General features: G+C 27.7%; 3 protein-coding genes, 1 long non-coding RNA gene and 1 pseudogene across 15 annotated transcripts in view; 4 read left to right on the top strand and 1 right to left on the bottom strand.

Moving 5' to 3' along the window:
- LOC114132307 (pleckstrin homology domain-containing family G member 1-like) overlaps window positions 1-22420 on the top strand; it is a 47158-nt gene extending 24738 nt beyond the window's left edge. Inside the window, exons 2-9 of one of the 12 annotated variants that reach the window (XM_050202888.1) lie at window positions 14580-14641; window positions 18258-18352; window positions 19274-19390; window positions 19494-19644; window positions 20323-20499; window positions 20637-20792; window positions 20845-20940; window positions 22198-22419. In XM_050202888.1, the coding sequence (XP_050058845.1) occupies window positions 18330-18352; window positions 19274-19390; window positions 19494-19644; window positions 20323-20499; window positions 20637-20792; window positions 20845-20940; window positions 22198-22338 (861 nt within the window). In that variant the 5' untranslated portion in view covers window positions 14580-14641; window positions 18258-18329 and the 3' untranslated portion in view covers window positions 22339-22419. Of the gene's footprint in view, window positions 1-14579; window positions 14642-18257; window positions 18353-19273; window positions 19391-19493; window positions 19645-20322; window positions 20500-20636; window positions 20793-20844; window positions 20941-22197 lie in introns of all 12 variants that reach the window. The other 11 variants (XM_050202879.1, XM_050202887.1, XM_050202878.1 and 8 more) reach the window with 11 other exon arrangements.
- Window positions 182-4760, top strand: LOC114132319 (protein LSM12 homolog A-like). The gene is made up of 5 exons (XM_027997744.2): window positions 182-751; window positions 2801-2934; window positions 3005-3114; window positions 3190-3325; window positions 4398-4760. The coding sequence occupies exons 1-5, from the start codon at window positions 601-603 to the stop codon at window positions 4503-4505; spliced, it is 639 nt and encodes a 212-aa protein (XP_027853545.1). The 5' UTR covers window positions 182-600; the 3' UTR covers window positions 4506-4760.
- LOC126550768 (putative ATPase N2B) lies at window positions 8496-12393 on the bottom strand (annotated as a pseudogene).
- A 494-nt stretch (window positions 22421-22914) lies between the features above and the next one.
- Window positions 22915-23230, top strand: LOC126550774 (uncharacterized). The gene is made up of 2 exons (XR_007604804.1): window positions 22915-22987; window positions 23052-23230. It is a non-coding gene; the product is annotated as an uncharacterized LOC126550774 (long non-coding RNA).
- Window positions 23231-24717: 1487 nt separating this feature from the next.
- LOC114132308 (AF4/FMR2 family member lilli-like) overlaps window positions 24718-27345 on the top strand; it is a 61124-nt gene continuing 58496 nt past the window's right edge. Inside the window, 1 exon segment of the mRNA XM_050202865.1 lies at window positions 24718-25458. The gene's annotated coding sequence lies outside the window, so the exon portion shown is untranslated.

The raw sequence follows: 27345 nt of genomic DNA, 5'->3' as shown, positions 1-27345 counted from the left end.
ACTCCACGAGCGGTCACACCACACCGGTACCGATAACGCTCGCGCATGCGCACAAACTCATCGCATCGTACACACGCACGCGCGCGCACGGACGACACGGCACGTACGCACACGAACATTTAGATTTAGGTCTCATACACTCGGCATTATTGCCGTGCAGTATTTTTTTTTTTTTTATCATTATCTCCTGTCGTTGCGCAAGTTAAGTTAACGGAGTACGGACGATATTCGTATACTATTTTTAGCCGGAGACGAAAATTAATTTCCGGTAAACCACACAAGCGTTTCGTATCAGCGTTGGTCGCGCCGTCTCGTGTCTACCACACGGCATACACACACACGCGCGTAACGCAATACATACACACACCGAACCGTCGCTATCACTCGAACGCGAAACTGCGAAAGTTAAACTGTTAATAATATTATTATTTCACTTACGACCGCGGTCCACGGCACGTCCGTAGGCCGTCGCGTGCGCATCGTCATCGTCCTCGTTTCTGTCATCGTTTGCGGTAAGTCGTGCGCGCCGTTGCTGCCCGTCGTCCCGGTCAGTTTCGGAATCGGTGCGTCCGGTGCCCGCGCCCGTTTGTCAAACGTTAGATGGCGATAAACTTTTATGGGAAACACAAAATGGCCGGTGTCAACGAGTGTTTCTCCATCGGTAGCGTCGTCATGTGCACCAACTGCTTCGACGAGGAGATCGAGGGCGAGGTTCTCGGGTTCGAGCCTACTACGAAAATGCTAATATTGAGTATCCTTTTCCGGAAACGTAACTACCACCGGTAGCTTAGTAGGAAATAATAATATTGTGTGGGTTAACTGAATTAAACGATTCTTTTGGTGGGTCTTGGTACGTGCGGCGAGGGATCTTCGGCGTTATCAGCCCCATGGTCACCTGCTGTCCGAAACATGTTCACTGCTTCGCCGATCGTTCAGAATTTGCATGTGCCATCGCCACCCTGTGGGGTTTCCTTCTTCTTAAAAGGATTATTGTGTAGCGGACTAGGTTTTTTTGGGATAGCGACTTGCTTGCTCCCCTAGTGGCATAAGAAGTCCTCATAGCCCCTGGCCTGATGAAAAGCTCCCAATTTACCAATTGAAAAATTGACTTATGAATACTTTTTGAGAAAACAATTTGTACAACCTTCTATTTTTTTATATTACTTACTATTACAATATATACAACAAACTAAAAGTTTTCCATAATAATTTCTTCAAATTTTTATTCTAGTGATAAAATTGCTATGCTTGTCAGATAATTGTTAATTTTGTATCCCTTTCGCAATGCTTTAAGCATACCTTTGCTATCTTACTGCCCCTTCACTATACTGTATGATGCCACTGTCATTTTACCTAAATTATTGGCATCAACTACCCCTGAACATGTTTTTGGTAACCCACAATGATACTGATGCATTGTGGTGTACGATAAGAAAATTGTATTTTCTCAAATATGTTTGGCGTATTTTTTTTTTTGTATTAAACTCATTAGGATGTCAATACATTCTACTAATATTACATTTTTTGCTTGCATCTTGTGCACTTTATCATTGAAATAATGCTAATAATTGTCTACTATACTTCTAATATTTCTATTACTTGGTAAATACATACTGTATTCTTGATATGCCAACATTTTAATTATTTTGGAAACTGCTATTAATAAATACTTGATGTACTTGCTGCGAATATTATACTTACTAATTACTAATCTATTGTTTATAAATATTGAAATTAAAAATAAGAATAATTTTTGGTGTAGTAAAATTTATATATTTTACATGGATATAATCGGATATAATCTATTAAATAGGTACATGATAAAGTTGTTAGGAGATTGATTAACTTTTACTCGGGTAACATAGCAGACTATAATATGTTTATTGTATTTTAATTGTCCCTTATTTTTTTTCAACAATTATTTCGCTATTTGTTGTGCACATTTTAGATTTAGGCAATAAAATCAGTTTATATAGGTAATTCTTTGGGTACTGATCTAGTTGACGCTCGCCACTTATACCTCATATTTTTAATGTTTTAATTATTTGTTATAAATTGTATACACTACACTCTAGATAAAAATGGTATGAAAACTATATACGTTAGATGTATGACTTATAAAATTTACTTATTCTATATTTTATATATATCTTAAGAATAAAATGATAGGTAAAATCCATCTGTATGGTAAAAAAATGATAGGTATATCAGTAGATACAGTACTACAGTGTATAATATTATGAAGTATCTACTTTAGTTATTCAGTTGTCAGTATCACTGAAATAGATAAATTTTCTGCTGAAAATACTCTAGTACTACATTTTACAATTTATTTATATAGGTAGATATAATTTATTTATTTTTAATTTGGCCACCTACATTTTGTATTTACTATTTTATTATTATTTTTGTTTTAGATGTATAATCTATTAATACAATTTGATAAATACAGGTAATATAAATTGTATATCACATTATTAGAATATCTAAAATACAAGAGATATAAGTGGTAGGCGAATACTTTCTTCTTGGCGTCAAATAGACCACTAGACCAGTACTATTTTGAATAAAATAATTTAAAAAAAATAGTATGTGAAATATTTACTAAATAGAATAAATAATGTAATTTTTACTTGATTTATAGAATCCCTTTTAATAATTTAAAAATAACTTATTATAATACTAGGTACCATATGTCTTTAATATAATTCCTAAGTTAAATTTCTATCTATATATCAAAAATTAGTACTAATTATCATTGTAATTTATAATTTTTAATTTCCTTAATACAAATTATCAGAATGTCCATCAAATAATAATAACCCAATGTTAAGCAACATCAACATAGTGAACTTAGCATTTGCTAAAGACGTACAAGTCAAAAAGGAGTCCAGTTTTAATCCACCACCTTTGCCTTCGTTAAATTTAAATAGAGTATGTTATTACTTCCTCTATATAATGAGATACCTGAATATTTAATAATACATATTATATTTTATTACAGTTAAATAATAGGATAAAAACTCAAATACAAGATAAGAAACGTCAAATATCAGCTTTGTCTGCCAATGTTTCTCCAGAGGCACAAAAATTGTATTTGACTATAACTAAAACGTAAACTTTTAATTATAAATTATTTGATTATCTAAAGAAGAATTATTAAATAATATTTGCCTATTTTATACTTAGGATTCCAGAAGTAACTTGGCAAGGGCAGAATATTGTTGTATATGATCACGTGATAATTAGCCCACCATACAAGGCTGATAATGTCAAAGGCACTGGAAACCAAGAAGACAAAGCTATTTTGTACATAAAAAATATTGTAAGTAGACTTTGAAGTATTTTATCCATTGATTATAAAACTTCTTTTATAATTTACTTAAAAAGATAATTGACGATAAATAGCTAATTGTTGTTTTGATTAGCATACATTGCATGTCTTAGTACTAATTTACTTGTACTTAGTTAAATAAAAATGTCTTATTATTATTAATGTAATCCTTTTCATCCCAAATTAATATATTAGAGATTCTTAAAGTATTTTAATTGAATTAAAGTGATCTGTACATAACGTATAAAATATATTCTTTTTTGTGTTGAGATAAAATTTATTTTTGATTGTGATTTATTTCATTAAAAATTGATGGTCTTACAGTGGTTCTCAACTTTTTTATGCTCACGGCACATCTTTTAAAACCTTACATTTTAACGGAACACTTAAGTAGTAAAGTACTATAAAATTTCTATTTTTCACACCTAATAATACAATACATGTGTACCACGGTTGCAACTCGTGGCACATAAGTGTGCCGCGAAACATTGTTTGAGAAACACTGGTCTATTGCATTGTTTTTCAATCTTTTTAGTGTTGTGACCCTCAAAATAGTTATAAAATATGGTCAATCACTTTGTGACCCCATTATCTTTATTAAGTACAAATTTGAATAATAATAAAATCATATCATTAACTGATTAACCAAACAAAATATACCATTTTGAATATAAATTTATAAATACCATGTGTAGTAATTTAAACTTATGACTCCCAGGTTGAGAAACGCTGGTCTGTTGCAGAGATGGCAAACTTTGCTATACCCCCGTGTCAAATAAAAAGTTTTGTTGGATTTTATTTTACCTGTGTGTACTAATTTGATGACTCTTTTTTTATTTATTTTAATTAAAACAATTTAAATAAAATTTACTTTTGACTAATGTTGACAGTTGTGCTTATCACTTAAAGAGTCACTCCCTGACACGCGTTTCATAGGTTTGCCTTCTGTGGTATATTGGATATGACATTTTTATTGAATTTCACTTTCTGTTTTGTAATTTTGTATAAATTTAATTAAAATAACTATTATAATTTATTTGTTAATGTTTTTAAAATGTTTAAGGTGGAAAAATTTGTTAAAGACACAGCTTCTCAACAAGTTTCATCCACACCAACGACCCATCGTAGCAAGCCAACTGCTGCTACTGCGGTCACGCCACAGCCACAATAAAGTTATGCTGTGATTAAGGAAGTTGAAATAAAATTATAATAATTTATTAAATCAAGTATAACTAAAGAGAAGAACCCAAGTAGATTTATTTATTATACATTTATCGGCAAAACTCATCTAATTTCTATTGTGAATAACTTTTTTTTTCTGTCTTAAGTATGAATCAATATTTGATTCAAAATTAAACTAAAAAAATTAACTCTTGGATTCTGAAAACTCTTACAACTTGGAAATATATTATTCTTTTTTATTTTATATTTTTTTATTTAAAATTTATTATTTCATGCATACAAAATATGTTTTCAACTAAAAATAAAAGAATTGAGTCATCTATATTATTTGAAGAATTTATTTAACACTACATTGTTGATAATTAAGCAAGTTCAGAAATTAAAAATTTACAATTCAAATGTAAGTTATATTATATTTATGCAGTTTTCCCCATAAAAGTCTACACAACAATAAAAGTTTATAAAAATCAATTACCTAAGTATCTTGTGAAAGATGAGATGAGATGATGAAATGAACATTTTCTAACAATCTTTTAATAAATTATTTTGATGGGATATGAGATTATTAATTGTTAAATTTATGTATTAGATTTACAAACTGGTTTATATAATATTCTAATCTAATTTTTTCAAAATAATTGTCATATGTTTTGTGTAAAGGTGTGTCAACATTTGTCATCTACTATTTGACTGTGGTATATGTATTACTAAAATATCACATTTTGTTTACTTAATATATATATTTTATATGAAAGTATTTTTGCAACTAAACAAAAAACTTAAAATAATGGATATACATGGTTTTTTGACATTGGTAGTTATAGATTATAAGAATTATTTTATATTATATATAAAATATTAGTTTAAATCCGACTAAATTTCAAGGTTGAATAACCCTATGAATACACAACATCAATTCAATTATTTATCACTCATTATTTTAATTTGGACTTGACTACTAACCTACTCATCTCTTGTCTCCGTGCACTACTAGTTGAATTAATAAAATTAAAATAATGAGTGTTAATGATTGCATTGGTTTGCTTATCTAGTGTAAATTTGTGCTAATAATTAATGTCATTTCATTTATGGTCATTCTGAAAATATAATATATAAACAGATGTTTTACTAAGACCTTTAATTTTAGATATTTAAATGTGGTACTACAACCTTGGTTATTATAAATAATTATCTATTATATTTGGTAGCTGTTACGTGTTTACATAGCGCAATGATAGGTCACGCATAACTTTTATATTTAACAATTTATCCAGCCACTGCTGTATCTTGAAATTTATGTTTTTATAATTATTATCTAAAAGTTAAATTTTGGTTAGGTTAGAGGAAATAAATTAACAAATACGATCTGACCTGTTTAATTTATTTTTTAAGTGAACGTCCTTTGGTTGATAGTTTCCCATTCTAGGTATAGAGGGAAAGTTATCATTATATAAAATTATGTAATTTAATGTATTCAGTATTCATGATGTATGTGTTGTTATTAATTTAATACACCTAAATTTTAATAGATAAAAAAAATACGAAATTATTTTTAAAATTGAGTCCTCTGAATAGGTTTATTGCAAACATTAATTAACTAAATTATATTAGTCAACATTTATAAGTAATTTAGTAATATGAAAGTGAAAATAAAGTATTTTATTAAATTAGTTTAGTTAATGTTTTATTTTAAGTATAGTCGTATAGAATAGTTTTAATAATTTTAACTATTAAAGTACTAACATTTACTATTTAAAATTTAAATATGTGTTACATTTGTCTCGAATGTTGTTCTTTTGGAGAGGTAAAATAATTCTAACAACTTTTTAGACTTAAGTCTTTCTCTGCTGACATACCTAAAGGCTCTAAACTGGACTTAACCTTACTTAATATTTGTAGATTTGATATTCCAGTTGTCACTTACCAATATTATCCTCTTTGCAAGTGATAAAATAATACAATTATGGTGAATTACGTCATATAGAACAATAATTATTATTTACCTTCTTATAGGACCACCTAAACTATATTTACTAGGTATCAAAATAGTATAAAATTGGAAAATACAAGTCAATGCTTAACAAAGGATAGGAATCATATTTTGCATAATATGTTGTTACCTATTTCACAATCACATTACTATCACTAAAATAGTAAAAACATAGAACCATCAGTCTAACACCTTGAAATTTCTTTAAATATAAGATTTACCTGTTAGAAACATCAATTAAATTATAACAAGTTTACCCCCGTTTATTTCAATATTATTTCCAAAAAATCTATAATACATAAAAAATGTTCATTATTAATATAAAAACAAGTATTATGTTGTTAGCCTTACATGAAGTAATTGATCGTTTACATACCTGACATAACTGAACATTTTTCAAAATGAAATTTTACATTAAGACCTAAAAATTAAAAAATTCAAGACTACATTATTCCCAAGGCTAAAAATATCCATAGTTAATTACTGAAAACCATATGTTCACCTCATTTCAATCTTCACATAATATTTATTTATTTATGATTTGATGGGCTATGCCCTTTTCACAAGATTATAATGACTACTATTGTAACATCAATAACATATGTATAAAAGACAAGTATATAATACTATTAATTCTAAAGCCTTTTATATAAATATGAAGAAGTACAAAAAAAACGAAATCAGTTGAAATCTTATTGGCCAAAACAAAAGCTTCTGAGCTCTTGAAAAGAATGTATTATTTGCGCTTTTGGTATTATACTATACTTAGGTGTTATAAAAAGCTCTAATTTCCTTATGTTTCTACATGGTACTCAAAAACCTATTTCAGATATAGTAGGTCAGGACAGTTGATGAGGCTGTTTAAAATATCATAACTTATGATAGCTTATGATTCATAAGCTAGCATAATATCTACTATTTGATGTTTTGTATTAAGTTTGTCTAGACTTAAAAAGTTTTAAATAACATTAATTATTAACAATGTCTCTATTGATATGCATGTGTGATATAAGAAATTCTTTTAAAAAAATTTATAATGGACATTATTAAGTTTTTTTTATATAGATAATAAGAAATTACAAGACCAAATTAGTGAACCAATTTAAGGTTAGTTCTTACTAATGACAAATATAGGGTTTTTGAATTCTTTGATATTTCTATTTATCAAACTAGAATTTTAAATGATTTATAATTATATTATATTTATCACTTCAACATAAGACACAGTTTTTTACACTAATTAGTTATTTTATTTTATTATCTGTTTCAATTACTATTAATTATTAAGTTACCTAATTTTATAATACTATTCTTTATAGTATTATTTTTATGCCCACTATACCTTACATAAAATAAAAATTACAGCTTAAAATAATTTCCATACACCTACAAAACAAATGAGAAAATCTTATATAAGAACAAAAAAAAAAAAAACAATTTTTTTGCTTTAAATCGTCTTTTATTTAATAACATAAAATTTAAAGTTCAACACATAAATATTTGTAAAGTTACTATGACTTTATAAGTTTATTATTGATTGTATGTAGGCATAATAAAATGTATTCACAATGAAATATGTTACAATCACACCCACCACCAACATTGACATGTTATTATGTAGCAAATAAAAATAATAGGTCTACTGATAAATTATTTCTTTAGTTTACAGTCTGTTATGTATTCTTATAAACTTTTATTTACTATGCTTAAAAAGGAAAAAGAAAACTATAAGGATATTTAAAAAGAAAAAACTGAAAATTACAGTGAAAATTATTAATTTAAGATATTTATTGCTTTTTTTTTGAAAATAGAAAACATACATATTTTTTTGTTTTAATTACAATGTTTTTAGTTTATTAACTTAAGTTTTTTAAAGCATACAATTGTACATAAAATAGTTTTAATATTATTGTATAGGTAGATAATAATTTTATTGCATTCTCTAATTATTAGATATGTTATGATTTCATAGAAGAAAAACACCTACAATTAAATAGTCCAAGTTTGTTCTTAATTATTAATAATCATACATGTATAATATTTCACAGTAAAATAATTGTAACTAAACAAGTAAACAAATAACAATATCATTTAACATGATTATAAAAATGGTAACTAATTAATAATATTAATACCAACTACTTTACGATTATACTTTGGAACGGTTATTTTTCCAATAATCAATTGATTGCATTTCCATGAGCCTCGATACTGTTCGATCAAATGCAAATATTTCTTCATCCCCAGTAAATACATTTGCTTTAGCATTAGTCTAAAACCATAACGTTAATACTATAATGAATACTGCTTAATGTTATAATCACTGGTTTAATAATATAATCTGCTGTGTATTGGAATTAAAAAAAAAAAAACCTAAACTAAATCATACTTTCAGAAGTTTAGACGGTGAACCATTAAATAAAATTTGCTATGTAATGTATTAGCATTAGTATAATGGAGATAACATATTTGGTTATAACTAGGGTTCAGGACTTGTTGCATTTAAAATGATTGAAATATACAGAAAAAATCATCAAAATATGCAGCTCATTTTTTATTTTGTTTTTGAAAAATGCATTAAGTATATTATTAAAGTGCTATTTATTTTGGGCCTTTTTAAATATGTGAAATAAAACAAGTTGATTATAAAAAAAATGACACAATTAAAAGACACATACAGCTTTCTTTTCATTGTACAATTTATAATCTAGATGTCATTAGGTTTTACCATAACTATTTAATTGTCGAATTGTCAATAAAAAGGTTGATTATTAAGAGATAAAGAGACTATCGTAAACAGAAGTACGTGTTAGATACGACAAACTATGACCATCCAATTATGATTTTTCCCAACAATTTTATATTTATAAAAATAACAATAATGCAAAATATGCCAAAATATGCTAAAAATTTCTTAAATATACACTTTTCTTAAAATATGATGAAATATGCAAATTCCAAATCGGTATTTAATTTGACCATTTCATAAAACAAAGTTACAACTCACCTAGAATAATCTACGATAACTACAAAAATACATGTAAATGCAAAAAATCCCGAACCCTAGTCATAACATATTATTAAGGCTAATCATAGATGTATATAAACTTGTTTATACGTCAATGAGGCTTATACAAAAAATAAATTATGTATCACTTGACATTCAAGCTTAATTTAATAATTGAGTTTTTTTTTTTGCAGTATTATGTTACTTTTTTAAATAATTTTTATGAGAATATTAATAATAAACAGATATCAATAGAATTCCAAATTCAGTGAGCAACTTAATTTCTTGAGAGTTATACATGTAAATGTTTCTCTTAAGAAATATCTATGTAAAAACGGTCATTAGTTGAAATAGTAGATTTTATGATATTTATAATTTTTAATATATTAGAAACTTATAAGATGTTATAATACTTTACCGATTCGGGTTGTAAATTCAAATCGTCCATAAGAACCTTTTGGTCATCACCTAATCCACCTGTTTTTTAGCTACAAATAATTCTTTTACTGGTTTATCGGCGTATATTAGAACAAATATCTAAAAAAAATTTTATATTACTTATTGTTAATGAAAAAATAAAATCTATAAAGTTACCTTATTGTCATAAAGTGTATCAATCAGAGTGATAAAACGTCTTAATGGCGATAATGAATCTAAATCCAGTTGAGGAACATCTCTAATAGCTATTGTGTGAAACATTTGAGCTAAATATAAGTAATCCACAGCTCCTAAAGGCTAAAGCATTTTTATTGTAAATTTTTAAAGTATATTGGGTGAAATATAATATTTACCCTATCACATAGTTCTTCAAAAGAAGCATCCAAGATTTGTCCACATACTCTTTGAAATGTAAGATTCCTTTGCATAATAACTAAAGTTCTTGGTCTAACAGTATCATTTTCACTATTTGTAAATCTTTTAATAGAGTTTTCAAAATCTTTTATGGAATCAACATTTCGCCTATGGAAAATTAAATAAACATTTTTCAGTAAATAACAATAAATTTGTAATTAAGTACCATAAAACTTTGGTCTATTTTGTATTTAAAAATTCTTAAGTTATTAGCTGAGGAACCATTATTCTATCAATAACATGTTTAAATTAATATACTAAATAGTTGAAAATAATCAACTACTTTTCCGTAGTGATTTTGAGGTTATTGAATGTGTTTATTAAAAAACTTATAATAATTTTACCTCTATGGGCTATACTAGACAATATTATTTAATTTAGTGAATAACAAGAAAATTCTGAGCATGGATAACAAAGAATAATGAAACACATTGATAGTGTAATAGTACCTCGAGTTATTGTTTTTATAAAAATAAAGTTTATAATTTATACCTACTCACACAAAATATGATTTATATCCACTTTTTGCTCTTATAACTCTATAATCAATTCCAGAATCCAAATTTACTACTATAGAATGTTGTTTTAAAACTGGTATAAATGGTAAAAACAAAAATCGTTGTAGTCCATTCTTATATAAATCATCTGGCTTACGATTGCTGGTCGCTACCATAACCATACCTTTATCAAAAAGTTCAGTGAAAAGTCGTTTCAATATCATTGCATTTGCTATGTCAGTCACCTAGCAAGAATTTATGATAGTCCTACAATTAGAAGTGTGATACTTAAGAAATAATTTTATTTTAAGTACCTGAAATTCATCGAAACAAAGTAACCATGATTGTTCTAGAATTGTATCAGCAACCATTGGAATTGCATCAAAATTGTTTTTAGTGCTTAATCTTAAATTATGAACTCTATTATGAATATCCAACATAAACTCATCAAAATGGACTCTTCGTTTTTTTTCGACCTACAAAATTGGAAAATTGCATATAATTAGTATGAATTTTGAGTAATCCCAATTATTAATATTGTGTTGAGTAGTAATTTGTACTAAAATGTATACATTTTTTTGCCATTATTTTATTTCTTATATATCAACAATTTAAGGTATACTTAATTAATAACAAAGAAAAAAATGTTCATGTTAAAAAACAGTTATATTAAATAAATAATCAACTGCAAATTGATTCTGATTAAAACATATACTCATCAATATTGTTATACACAACTTTATACTTGTGTTTTAATTTTGTAATCAACTTTAAAAATATGTTAGTAACAATGCTAATAGTTACAAAATAAAATAATTACTTCGCAACAGGAAAAAAATAAATCCATTAACATGGTTTTACCACATCCAACTGATCCATGCATGTAAACACCGTTTAAGGGCTTTTTCAGTCCACCAAACAATTTTGAAATTACATTTTGTGATGGTGGTGAATAATCTTTCAATGATGTATATACGTCATCTAGCTGTTTGACAATCTTACGCTGATGATCATCGTTGATTAATTGACCATCATTCACCCGTTGATCATACAATTCAGATGGCTTGGTTTGCAAACGAATGCTAGTGTAAATTGTTCGAATTTGGATATTTAATCGGGAAATTTTCATGATGATGTATTAAAATTTGTATGTAAGTATAATGACTAATTCTATTCTGTAAAATACAAATTATTTTAATACGAACAATTACTAAACGTTTAATATTGACACATTTCAAAAATAATACAATATTCTGTAATGTATTACAAAATTTACTATTTCCTAAGATAACAAACTATAAGTATACATTCTTTTTAGTTATTGGCGTAAAGCCACGGCCCACGAATTCTAATGTTTTAGTGCTTTACCTTTAAAACTTAACGATGACGGTTGAAGCCATTATGAAGGATTTATTTAAATGTATATTCATTATTCACTATTCAGTTTCAGTATTCATGCATTCATTTCATTTAGCATAATATTATTAATTATTATCACGGTTTAGGTGATTATATCTTTTTAGACTACTAATCATTTATCACTAATCACTAATCAGTAATCGGTTAAAAAGATTAAAGATAATATCATATTAATCATATTATCACAGAACAATATTACCTATGTAAGTATTATTTTATTTTTATTCTGTTTTTAAACCACGATGTATCTTCTCTACATCGTGTTTTAAACTATTAATATTAAAAATTAAAATATCAAAAAATGGCGCTCTGATAAAACTACGAGAATGTAAACACGTCCTAGTATAGTTAATACCACTCATATCCGCATGGCTTTGGCCGCATGCATTAACGATGTATAACATACCAATATTTAGGTTCCGTAGTTTGTGTTTTGTGTTGTTAACTTAAGTATTAGAGTGAATTGACCTATTATTAAACTTTAAGGTATGACAGTTATCTATGTTCTGTTGATGGCTTTTTAGATTATTTTAATTTTTAAGCGAGTTATGACTGTTATAAGTTAAGTAGTAAAATTAAATTGAATGATTCAAATGCTCATAATTCGCTTAAAAGTTAGGTAAAGTATTATAAATAGGCAATCAATAGCCAACGATTGTACACAGATAATTTTTTTACTTTCAAGTTTAAGTTAACAACACAAAACCGGAACTGTTAAACTTAAATATTGGTATGTTACCTATACATTGGTAAGACGGAGACTACACATATGCCAGGTATGATGTCCTCTTAAGCGGACGTACGGTACCTTAAACTTTCATTCGTTACCTATCTCTGTCTTATTAACGCATAACAAAGTAAATTGTACGTTCTGAAGAATCCATTAATTCCTTTTGCTTCATATTACAGCAGTTAATTTACCTATTATCAAAGAAAGAATATCAAGTGAACCTCATAGCCCATAGGTTTCTTATGTAGCCGTCAGTCATACACAAATTACCGCCTCGGCGAAAGACTAAAGACAATAGAATGTTACAGCTACCATTGCAGTCTGTGTGGACCATAAGATTCAATGATTTTAAATCGCAGACCGTATTCAGTAAATTAAGTCTCATTTTATTTTTTTTATTAAGTATACTTGAGTAATGAGTACAGGGGCGTATTTATGGGGGGACCAAGGGGGCTCGACCCCACCCGAAATGGAAAATGCATTTATTAAAAATTGTTATTTTTGACATGGAATGACATAGAACTTCTCCATAAAATCCAAGTATATAATTGGCCCCCTTCGAAATAAAAACCAATATACGCCACTGAATCAGTATTACCTAAAAAAAAAGTGGTAAATTGTGCTCCATCTAAAACAATACCTAAAGTGGTTAATTGAATCCCGTTTAAAATACTTAATACAGTAAATTAGTAATAATTAATTGTGTCAATAATATACATAATAATAATTATGTCTCTATAAATAAAAGCAACATCAGTTTTTGATAAAATCGATTGATGGAAAATATTGTTGTGTAAGGAGAAATAGGATTTTTATTGTTAGGTATAGTACTATAGTAGATATTGTATTCAGTGGCGTAGTTATGGGGGGGGATATGGGGATAGATCCCCCCCCAGAGCCTTTTTTTTAATGTTTAAATCATTGACTTATTGGAGCCCCCCACTTTATGTTTAACCAATAAATTGTATATCCCCCCCCAGAAAAAAATCATAACTACGCCACTGATTGTATTAGGTGGGTATATAAATGTGGTTTTACGTATTAAAACAGAACCATATAGGTATATCTTCCCCTTCTCTGAACAAATAATTAAATAAGGTTAAGTATTAAATAGTGGTGTGATGTCATGTCATACTTTTAATTGATTTTACTTTTTAATTATTGAAATAAAAAAAATAACACGCAGTGACTTATATAGGAGGTTAACTAGATTATTTTTTTTATGATTATTATTACAATGTTGTACAAACCTGTATAATTTCTAAATTTATTACTCATTAAAAATTTAAAAAATTTATTTATGGAAATAAACAATGACGTATTATTGAAAATACATAATTACTTACCTTTTGTACGTTTAAGTGCATATTATGTTAATATTATTTTTCAAAGATATAATACTGATGGTGGTATACTACTATACTGTATGAGAACAGTCTTTTACCTACTCGTTTACATGTGATGTTGTAATTTGTAATATAAGGTATTGTAGATTAGTAGGTATGTGTTAGGCATAATGAATAATAATTATTGTGATATAAATGATATAATTAATAAAAAAAATTTAGTGATAACTGAGATTTTGGAAACTGAAGAATCATATGTAAATCATTTGAAAGAAATTGTAGAGGTAAGTTTATTATTAGGGCTTGGATTTTAAAGTATATGCTTCTTTTTTCATCTATGAGATAGAAATCTAATTTTTATACATAAATTCGTTTCACGTCATTCTGATTCGAAATAAACCAATTTATTTTTTTTATAAAAATGCTTTTTTTGCTGTTTTATTGTTATTTTAATTATTTCAGCTGAAGAATTTTTGTATTTTTATTATGCTACTATGATTATAATAAAAAATTGAATAAATAAGAAATGTAAAAACCCAGAATGCGGATATTGGATTATTATCGGCTTGTTTATTAAATATATTAAACGTAGATTATCGATTTACATAATATAGCCTGCAGTACTTAGGTTATACGGTCAGTATGCATACAACATCGATGTCGATCGTTTCAAAGTTTAAGATTTAATGTTGTAAATTGAAACCTCTTGTATGAAGTAGGTATGCAGCGATCATTTCATTGGATGTAGAGAGTCTGTTTTCTACGTATATAAATATTTTGTCGAACAATAATAGAGTCAGTTTCACTACTGAAATCTAAGGAAATAGATACATGGTAGATAATTATTTTTTAATTAAAATTAATATTTCACATTTTTATAACTATTTCATGTTAATTTTTGATCATACTTTTTTTAAAACATTCGTGTTCTTTTTTAGTTGCTTATCATGCTTTAAAATCCGAGCCCTATTTATTATTAATATTTATCACAGTATAGATTAATATATAAAATTTATAAAGCATTATTTTTTCTACAAAAACATTTATTAATATGTTTGTAATTTTGTATACATAGAAAGTAGACTATTTGGCTTACATACATACTTTAACTTATGAATCTGTTAAGTTAATAAGTAACTAAAATTATTTAAAATTGAATACAATTAGTGATTACTGAAAAATGGATAACAATAATATAATGTTTTTAATTTACAGGTACCTACCTAATTACTATTAAACTGTTAATCTTAATAAAAATTATAATTTTTCTTAAAATTAGATATAAAAAGTCGGCAAGTGGGTACCGCTCTGCTGTACATTAGGGGGTGGGGTGGACCTCGGACTAGGGTAGATTAAATTTGAATGCAATGATAAGTATCATTGTATACGAAAAACGATTCTGAACGGAGATGATTTGTCAGTCTATAATATATTATAATTAAATATTGTCATATAGGTATTCTATTTTGAAACAAATATTCCGATTTCATAAAAATTTAAAACTCAAACGCTCAAAACATTTTTCCTATAATGACTCTTAAAATTTTCTGTATAGCTTTTTGAAGCAAAACTTATGGAAAACTTAGTGTTGAATTTTTTAACGTTAGATATAAATACAAACATTTTTATGAATTATACCTACAAAATAATTTGCAAATATTCATAAATTTGACGAATTTTCGTCAAAATTTGAACTTCAAATGCTAATAAAAAAAAATTGTGCCTATGTATTCTTATAATTTTTTAATCACTATAAGAATAACATATGAGGAACTTTGTATAAAATTTTCAAGTATTTTGATAGGGCCAAAAAAATTTTATCGACCCTTCAAAAAAAATTTTTCAGAAAAATTGAAAATTTCAGTTGTCTATAAATAGCTCAAAAAAACTCAAAATATTTTGAAAATTAAATCAAGTAAATCAAATGCCAATCTAAATAACTGGTAAAATTTTCAAGTATCTACGAATTATACTTTTTGAATTATAACAAATATCAAATATCGTTTGAGGCTAAACCGTTATTTAACGCGGTTTTGTAAAAATTTAAATTTCAAACACTCATAAAAATTTTTTGTCTGAATCCGGTAGAGTTTTTTTTACAGATATTTGATGAAAAATGTATGGAGAACCTTGTACCAAATTTTCAAAAGTTAGTTATAAAAGAAAAAAATTTTATGATTTTTCAACTTCAAAATTACTTGCAAATTTTCGCGTTTTCGACATATTTCGTAAAAATTTGAACTAAAAACGCTTATAAAAAAAAATTGTGACTAACGATTTTTAATTTTTTTTAGCTACATTAAAAACAACTCATAAGGAACCTTGTATTAAATTTTCAAAACTTTTTGGTCATCCAAAAATTTTTTATCGACACTTAAAAAAAAATTTCTCAAAAAAAACGAAAATTTCAGTGATCTATAAATAACTCAAAAAAAGTCAAAATTTTTGAAAATTTAACTATATACAGATACTACTGACATTAACATTTGGTAAAAATTTCAAGTATTTTCAGTGATTAGTTTTTGAATTACAACAATAAAAAAAAATCGATTTGGTCGAAAACTGGTTTTGCGTAAAAATTGCCGTTTTTCAGTCATTTTTTTTTTGTTTTTCTCGATTTTTTTGAAAACTATTGGAAAATGTTAATTTTTACCTCTATAATGCACCAAGGATATTCACTTTTACATCGGAAACCACCCCCATAGTTTGAAATTGGAGCATTATTTCGACTAGTTATGCTGTACACAGACACAAAAAAAAAAAACAAAAAAAAAAAAAAAAAAACATACATCATTGTAAAATCAATACATTCTTCACTCCGTTCAGAATCTAAAATTTATATAAATCTATAAATCTATATCATAAAGTTTGAAATGATAGTTGATGTAATGATTTCGATGTGTCATTTTAAGTTTTAACGACAAAATCTAATTTTTAACTTTTTTATTGCATTAAATGTAATAAAAAATTAAGTATACCTACATCGAATATTGACTGAATAATTTGTTTTTATTTATATATTTGTAATAAGAAATTATATATTTATTGTATAGTTGAATCGATGATTGCAAAAACGCCATGAGTCAATTATTATTTAAAACTTTTGGATAACCGATAAAAACTGTATAATATAAATAATTTAAAAATAAATACTTATTTAAATATATCATGTACTAATTATATAACTAAAGACAGTAAAGACGTTTTTATACACAAGTACACAACGTATAGAAAGACATGAGTTCATGACTAGTATACGTGTTTACTACCTATATAATATCTCAATTTTATAAAATATGTGATTTGTGAGTTGTGACGTTTCTGTAATCATTTGATTCAGTTATTATTTGGGCTCATAAGACTTAAATTACTTGAAATTATTAAAATTAGCGTTCAAACAAGCATTTGAAAACTTCATTACAAGAAATCAAAACAAGAACTCAAAAATGTAAGCAAACAATGAATGGTAACTAAACTAAAAGTGTTACATAAAAAATAAAATTGGTGAAATTAGAAAAATAAACACTTATATTTTCATATTTAATAATAATAGTAATATATAAAAAATACTAATTAACCTAAATTTGTAATAATAGATAATTTTTAGAAATATTACATTTTCAAAACTTTGTGATACATTTTGTAAGTTCAAAAAATAAGCCAATATTGTTCCGAACTTGGTATAATAAATTTATAAATAAGTGACGCAATGATAATGGGTAGTGCCATAGAGAAGTACCTCTGATATATTTGTAGCGCAATAGTCTATTAATTTAACTTTAAAATATTAGGTATTAATTATTGCAATAGCTATAATAATATAACTAATTAGAAAAATATCTTTTGGTTAAAATAAATATTAAATTTTAATGTAATTTAAATTTTATAAAAATATACTAGGAATATTTGGAATATTGGAAGCATAAACAAATATTGTCAAAAGAGCATTGTAATCAATTATTTGGAAATATCATGGAAATTTATGAATTTTCAAGGTACTTATTTAACTATTTAAGTATATAAGTACAAAATAATTTGTTTATTTTTGTTTTTTAATAGGTAGCTATAAGTGTAAAATAGTGGTGTAGAAAAGGGAGGGGGGCTAAAGGGACTATAGCCCTCCCATTGGCCGTATTTTTTATGTTATTTTGAAATATTTAAATATTTAAATATGGAAATTTGTCTTACAAATGTTAATTATTTAATTAATAAATTTCTTGTTATTAGTTGTATAATAGAATATTTGAGTTAAAAAAAGTATTATTAAAAGTGTTTATTAATTTTTTTGTTGTTTTTGATTTTCAATAACTCAAGTGAAAAGTGTTTAGCCCTCCCCATAAAAAAATTCTGGCTATGCCTCTGGTGTAAAGTATGGGTAACACATTACTTAAGGGTGATAATGGTGTTAAAAATGTACAAATATTATTGATTTAGAGGAAATGGCAACATCCTATTATGTGCAGTGTTCATGGGTGTTACTATAACTTAATACATATATAGATTATAATTTATATCTAATAGGTTTATCTACTTCTCTGGTTGGTCCTGGATAGTCATTTTATAAAGTATTGTAATAATAATAGTAGTAATAATAATGAAAAAAAATGGTATTAAATAGTTAATTTCACTAAAGGGTACATTATTAGTACATATATGCTATATGCATCATTCGTATAGGTAGTTATTATAATGTATAAATAGACATAAACCACAATATAAGCTAGAAATTGATAGGCCAGAAAGGGTCGGAGCAACATAAACATAATTTACATAATATATTTATTATACGAATAGGTATATTCATATTTTAAAAATATATATTAATAGAACACCAATAAATAAAAATTAATTCTTTATACCTAATATAGATGGTTATACATTGTTTAAAATTTAAATGTTTGTTTTTTGAATTACAGAATATTTTTAAATGAATTAGCATTGGCTAATAATAACGTAACACAAATTGCACACTGTTTTTTAAAGAATCACCTTAAGTTTATCATTTACTCAACATACTGCATCAATTTCCAAAAGTAAGTTTCGATAGTTAAAATGTCTTATTATAAAATATTAATGGTTAAAAACTTAAAAACAATAAACTATAAAATAGGTAATTTTGTTGTTATTAATATTTAGTTCTGATGTAATAATATCAAAAATAATGCAAAGTCGACTATCAACCAACATCATATATCAAAGACAAAAAGAATTAGGACATCGTCTTTCACTTGGATCTTATCTAGTACTACCCGTACAGCGTATTTTAAGATATCATTTATTACTAAAGGTATAAAGGTATTTTGTTGAAATTGATCTCCAAATATTTATATTTAAAATTTTCTGGGTATGATAATTCTAATATTCAAACATTTTTGACTTATTGTTTTATTTATAGATTTAGAAAATTTCAACTATAGATTTATATAAGTATGATATAATTTTTGTTTTAGAATAGAAAATTATACATATCAAAAACACATATGGTCACAATTTTTTTTATAAATGTTTTAAGTTAAAAGTTTTACAAAATATGACAATTTTCAAATTATTTTCCGAGTAAAAATTCATAAAAATTTTATTCTTAATACCCGATTTTTATATTGAATACAAAATTCTACACATTATATTTTTATAATTAGAAATCAAAAACCTCAAAATAAAGATATACATTTTTTATGATCAATTGAAGTTTAAATTCTGATAATATTGGTTATTCAAACGTATAATAATCATATTTAACGGTTTTTGTTATTTTGTAATAAACGTAATAGAAATAAGAAACTTGAAGTATTTACAACACTATTCCTTAAATTATCCATATTCAATGACGAAGTGTACTTGACTTATATTATATATATTCGAACAATTGAGCTACATAAGAGTTCCTCATAATATAAATATAAAATAATAGTACCTACTTGAAGTATAGCAATCAATTTTAAATATAGTGTTTATATTTTTACAGAAATTAGCAGCATATACTTCATATAACGAAAACGATCACTCTTTAGTCGTAAAAGCTTATGACAAAATGGTTATTTTAGCTAAAATTATTGATGAGACGAAAAATAAATATGAAAAAGAAGGCCGTATTAAGGATATACGATTAATGATGAAACATATTTTGAAGGATAAAACAAATGTAATAACCACCGTCTGCACTCGATAGCATAATAGATTGTCATTATATTCAAATAATAATTCATGTTTCGTTAACTATAATAATACAAAATTATAATACAATTTAAATCAACTGTAAAAATGTATTGTTCTTTACAGGTCGATCTATATAACAATTGTTTTGAATTACACGCTGAAGGCGATTTAATGATCACGGGAACGAAGAAAAAACTACATGTGATTATATTGAACAATATGTTATTGATTGTCAAAGAACAAAAATGTGGACTGTTGGAATACAAAACTCACATAAAGGTAAGTTTTTCCAGGCAATGTCATTATGGTAAACTTATAATTTTTATTTTAGAGTCGGAACATAACTGTGATTGAACATGTGAAAGAAAATCCACTAAGTTTTCGTTTAGTATCTAACGCGGGATCCAAACATTCGTTTACATTGCAAGTAAATTTATTATCATACCTATTTATCTTCGATAATATTGATAAATTAAATTAAATGTTTTAACACTGATCAGGATTCAGTTTAATCAAAGTTTTAGTTATATCTTTAATAGATATGTATTTTAATTAATCATAGTTTTTATAACTTTTATTTCAAAAAATAGGTATTCATTTAAAAATGTTTAAATAAATATTGTAATGTGCGATTATATATAGCTCGATATTTACAACGGTATATTTTTTTCTAAACATTTTCTAGTTAAATATATAGGTATTATGTACAATGATGAAATCTTGATTTTTTTGACAACTATTGTTGGTTTTCACTGATAATAAAACAATTTAAATACGTATCGATTTTTATAAATTTAAATAAAGGTTATTAATTTCAATATTATTATGTTATTTGATAAGAAATTAAAATATAAAATATGTTAGTAATAGTATTAATTATTATTTATTATACTGGGCCAATAAATTATATTAAAAGTAATAATTAAAGTAATTTAAAGTATTTTAAAAACATTGATTAAAATGTTAAGTAACTATAATTAATTGTTTGGTTTATTCAAAGTTTAAACCTAACTAAACGTTAGAATATTTTTATTAATAGTTTCCAAGTATTTGTATACCTAGCCATTTTTGTGTAGTAAGTTATTAATATTTAAATTTTGAATTTCAATCATTAATGTCATTTTGGTGTGAAGCTTTAATATTATAAATTATACATTTATAAATAATTTATAATTATAAATTTATAAGTGTTTAGTAGGTACCTAGGTGGGTGGCAAATGGCAATATACGAGAACAAAACATGGTGAAACATTGTAAATTGTAATAATATGTACTATATGTATACTATATAACCATATAAGTACCTACTATCTATGGAAATCAGATTTAAATATATATATATTGTTTACAATATTATCATTATTTTCTGTGCTATAATTTCTGTCTTCTCTTTTAAAATAAATGAATGTCCTTTTATACCATATAAATTAGACCACTTAAAATACTCTTTTTTAAAGTATAAATATTTGAACATGCTTGGTGTTCTGGTTAGATAAAATTAGATAATTTGAACTTTAAAGCACCTACTAGATAAATTCTTTTATGGTTTTATATTATCTATATAATATATTAAAAAACTTGTTTTCTGAAATTCTGATCAGTGAACACTGAACATCATACGAGTATGAAATATTATTCAGTAATCGTATATTTTTTTAAAATTCATTATCTAATTATTCCATAGGCGACTTTAGCGGAAGAAAAGATATTTTGGATTAAGATGTTAAACAAGATTAAAAAAGACACTTCAGAACTCTCAAGCATTAGTTTTGCTGAATTAATGGCCAAATATTTCTACATACCTAGAGGTTATTTAACTAATTAGTTCTAAACAGCTATTATTAAAAATAGTATTTAATTAATTATCAAGAGTTAGGAATTTGTTATATAATGGCTTGTTAAATGTATGGTTAGAATTAAAAAAAAATAAATAAATAAATGCTTATTTACAGAAGTGTTAAATATTATTTAGAACTTAATAAATTTTTATTATAATTTATAATTCTATCTAATATTCTAATCAGTTTCAATACTAACATAACTATATATAAAAAGACTATTTAGTTATATTATATAAATATATATTATTAATTTAATTTCAATGTATTTATGTATCATATGAATATATTTTAAATGAGCTGTGTTATAAATTATATAATAATACATATTATTATGTATGTGAATAATAAATTATTGTCCTTATTACGAACAATTATTTTTAAACAATAAAAACTAATGTTTCGTTAATGTGTAATTACGTTATTAATTATTTATAAAAATTAAGCTTTGATAAATATTTTTTCAGTAAACAGTTCGTATGAATTGAGTATACTTTTACTTTAAAATAATAATAATAATAATAATAATAATATAATCATTATAATCAATTACAGGAATGATGATTTATAGCTCGTTCTTTGCACAGTCGTCCGTCCCTATAAAGACATTTAATTGTTTTTACGAGTAATACATAGGTAGTATGGCATTATATAATACTAGAGTTTTTTAAATCTCACGCATATCCGTTTACGGACGAAGTTTGCAGATAAAGTGAACCTTGGAAAATCTAAGTAGACCGAACCAATGGTTGCAGAGCTTGAAAAAAAAAGTATCGAGGGCCAAGTAATAACGAGTGTTGTATACCAATCGGGACGTGATGGATTTACAGATACCAAACAATGAGTCATAATATTATACGTATTAGTATAGAGTTCTAATAGCGTGTGTATTATATTATGTGTATAAGCGTGTTTGAGGAATCTCTGCGATTTCCTGTTGACTGCAGCCGGTGCTGTTGTCGTCGTCGTTAGTTTATTGGCAATCGCAGGCAATACGTTATTGGTATAGGTACTCTTGCGATTAAAAATTTAGATATTTTCTAGTCGATTCTCACATGCGATCAGTGCAAGTACCCCTGTCTATACTATGTGATACTGTAGGAAGATATGCACGAAATAAAATTCCCATTAAAAATATAATTTTATATGCTTACAGTACAAGAGCCATGGATCTTAAATATAAAACGACGTACTTAAGTACTAATATAGATACGTGTATAATACTATAATATAATGCGGAACATTTAAAGATATTATACCGAAGTAATAACAAAGTTTTTATGTACAAAGAAAAAAAATGTAAATTCATCAAAATTCCATTGATTATAAATCAATATCAATCACTGAAGCGTTTGAAACAAATCCGAAGATCACAGTCTCATCGTGTACAGCGTAAGTGCTGCTATACGGTGTAAGCAGTTTTCGAAAAAAAACCATCTACAAGTAATCGCGCAGGTAACATGCCCCAAAAGTCTTGTATCATTAAATGATTAAATATGTGTCTGTGGACTGTGACAAAGTTGTTTTTTATTAAGCTTAAAAACGTTACTTCTATCTATATACTATATTCAGTTGGTACTTACATTATTAAGTATTAACCTATACTGTTGAAATATTATTCTAGTATATATATATATATTATATTAAAAAAAACATTATAATGCAGATAATATTTACAAATGACATTTTAACTTACTATTAAAAAGAAACGGTTGTCCGTTTGGCAAAGGGGAGTAAAACGACAGATTTCATTTGGAAAACTAGTGTCGAAACTAACATTAACTGAAATCAACTCGCACACTCGTCAAAACAGAGATCTTTCACTCGCCAAATTCGAGGAACTTTCGTAGAAAAAAAAAATATGTTGGCTTCGTGAGTAAGTTGTTCGTGACATTTGAAATACGTCGTATTAATTTTTTTTTTCCGGTCCAGACGTATTTTGAATTTTAAATTTAATTTGGCGACCCTGCTGACCCTACCCGCGACCGCGGTGCCGGTAACCCGGTCACGCGACAGTTGCCGCCTCACGCTTGCCCTTTGCACGGACGAAAAGTCTTCTCTACGCGGCGGCAGCGACCGAACGGGCACGGGTCCGCCCGCAGACGCCGCGCGCGCGTCTCTTTGTTCCGGGCCGTGTGAAAAAACCCGCGTCGTCGACCCGCAGCGATCGTCCACGGGGGCGTTGCACCGGCCGCCGCGGAGAAGAACGCACGCGAAATGGTAGTGGCGGCGGCGGCGACGAGTGGCGACGACCGCTGTACTACGGCCCGGTGGAAGTGGCCCGGGCTGCATGGTGGAGGACGCTGCAAGTCTTTCGGCCGGTCCCCCGACGATCGCCACCGACCGCGTTACGCACACACCGCCGTCGTCAAATCAGCCGCGGCAGTGCTCTCTCAGTGTCGGTCCGTCGGTCATACGCAATATACGACGCACGCACAGCGGTCGTCGGCTACAGCAACACCATCAACAATAATAATAATAACAACTAAATCATAATAATAATATAGTAATATTGCGATCGTCGTTTTACTCGTTCTGTTCAAAGTATATTATTTTATGTATTATAACGCGCGTATAGTAATATAATTAAGTATAATATTATTATATCGATCGCACGACGACAAAGTCGTTTGTTGTTCGTCCGGTCTGGAGAACTGAAAATTTAGCGACGCTCGTTCGGGGTGTGTCTACACGTCTCCTCGTTTACGCGAAATATTTATTATACGCATATTATAGACGTCTGTTATTAATTCTGTAACGGCACGTTGATCAGCCGACGAAAACCGCGACGTTTCGGTACCCGACGCCGAGTCGTCCGCGCGCCTTCTTCGTACCACGCGAGTGTTTCACGCTCGTCGCAATCTTCGCGAGTAATGCGCACTGCAGCAGACCCGGAGCCGACGACCTGGTGATCTACCGCCGACGACAACCCGCCGACCGACGGCATCGCCGCAACCGCTCGCGCGACGTGCTTACACTTTCATATGTGTGCTTAGATTACGTCCGCGGAGAACGCAACCCCGCACGACGACCCCGTTGACCGTCGAGGTCCATGCGATCCTCTTGCACTCAACGTCCAGGACTGTCCGCAGTACGACAAGGATCTCGTAAGTACCTAAAAATAATTTTATGATATTTATGGGCACGCGAAGCTCCGAATGTTGTATCACAACGGTTCGATTCGACCGATCCACGACGGTTTTATCACGTATATATTATTGTAGGTACACGATGTAATAGTTATATAATAGCCGACGGATAGGTACTAAAGTCGTGTACATGTATATAATATATATGACTATATATGCGAATGCGTTTATTATTGTTGTTGTTGTTGTTTATTTTATTTTATTAGTTGTATCGATTAGGTATATGTCGAAACGACCAGAAGACCACACTGAAACCTATACTACTACCTATACGATTTTTGGACGTAACAAATACATTTGTAAATTACGATCCTCGGCCTCTTAGCAATTATTATTCTTCGGCTATCCGTGACGTCCCTCGAATTATTTTCAAATGTCCATTTCACAAGTTTTCTCGATTTAATTTAACGTTTTAAAATATTATTGTTTTCCTGGTTGTTTTCATAATTAAATAGTTTAACGTGTATTAATAAGCTTAAAACTTATTTCATATCAAGTTTACTTAAATGAAAAAAAAATACACAACTTGCAATATATATAAGCAACGTCGCAACTACAACCATAAATGTTTACTTATGTGTTCTGCCACCCCCCCCCCCCCCCTTAACTATAGTACTAATTATGCGATTCACCTCTCTCCTTAAAGATGAATATCTCACTTGCAGCATCGGGTATCCATGCCTTTTTTCCGACCAATCGTTCAGAAATCAGCACCTCCTCGCGTGCGCGTGTTTTTATATAAATCACGCGTTAATCACGGCTTTATCCAGCCATGGTAATCATCGCGGTACCCGCACGCCTATATTATAAATTATAATATTATAGCGACGTTACAGTGTGGACGATAATCAGAACACGCTGCAGTTACGCCACAAAAACTCTCTCCTACCATCACTGCAAATAATGGATCCGCGTGAAACTATTTTATTTTCTCCGAGAAAAAAAACACCAGTTAATCATATTATATGTTTTATTCGTTGGCATATTAATATTATTTCTTTTACAATATTATATTATAATATACATGGTGGTGGCGCATTGAATATTTTCCCCGCGAACGATCGGTTCGGGATCCCGTGAGTGGGCCGGTTGGTCCAATCTACGTGAGATTAACATCTATCTACGCTTATAACAGCGGTTGACAGACCTACACTAACACTCGAACAATTCTAACTTATATATAGTAAATGTATAATATTATGCCTAGTATAATGATATAGGTACACGTGACTAGGGAAATTCACCGTGTTTTCTTAATATTCGCACCTGAGATGATTGTCATAATCATAGACTAGAATTTCGATTTCATCTTATCGTATCATAATACCTATTAATAGTTTATAGTTAATACCTATTCATATTATTCCGTCTCAAAACATCGTTCTGTGAGGTCATTCGCTCGGTTTGCGGAACAGGTTATAATATATTATTATTATAATTTCTTAAAAATATATACAAATACCTAATACAGTAATACATAATACATGAAAATTGTTTAGTAAAACAGTCTGAAGGTAAAATTAAATAAAAAAAAAACTGAAATTTGGTTAATATTTAATTAGTTAAATCCAAATTGGCTTAAAATGGATTATTATTTTAACCATCTACAGTTTAAACATTGTCCAAAATGTTGATTTCCTTTAACTGATTGTTAAAAGAAGGCCTCAGTTATACAATTCATTGTTTACGATAATATTATGTATAATAATATGACCTAACAGTATTTCATTAATCAACCTGTATCTACTTTTGTAATTGTATGTTAGAGAAAATAATTTTTTTAATGTTCCTGTGATGTCCTTGTATACTGAATAATAATAATTGCTCACTCTGAAAAAATTAAAG

This window comes from Aphis gossypii, chromosome 3 (assembly GCF_020184175.1).
Source record: "Aphis gossypii isolate Hap1 chromosome 3, ASM2018417v2, whole genome shotgun sequence".
Taxonomy (NCBI): Eukaryota; Metazoa; Arthropoda; class Insecta; order Hemiptera; family Aphididae; genus Aphis; species Aphis gossypii.
Note: the sequence above shows the minus strand (reverse complement) of the source record. Positions and strands in the feature narration are given on the sequence as shown.

Excerpts from the sequence above, each read along its gene's own strand:
- LOC114132319 (XM_027997744.2), top strand. The coding sequence starts at position 601 with ATGGCGATAAACTTTTATGGGAAACACAAAATGGCCGGTGTCAACGAG. Across the intron at positions 752-2,800 it reads TACGAAAATGCTAATATTGA|AATGTCCATCAAATAATAAT; the intron begins GTATCCTTTTCC and ends ACAAATTATCAG. Across the intron at positions 3,326-4,397 it reads TTTTGTACATAAAAAATATT|GTGGAAAAATTTGTTAAAGA; the intron begins GTAAGTAGACTT and ends AAAATGTTTAAG.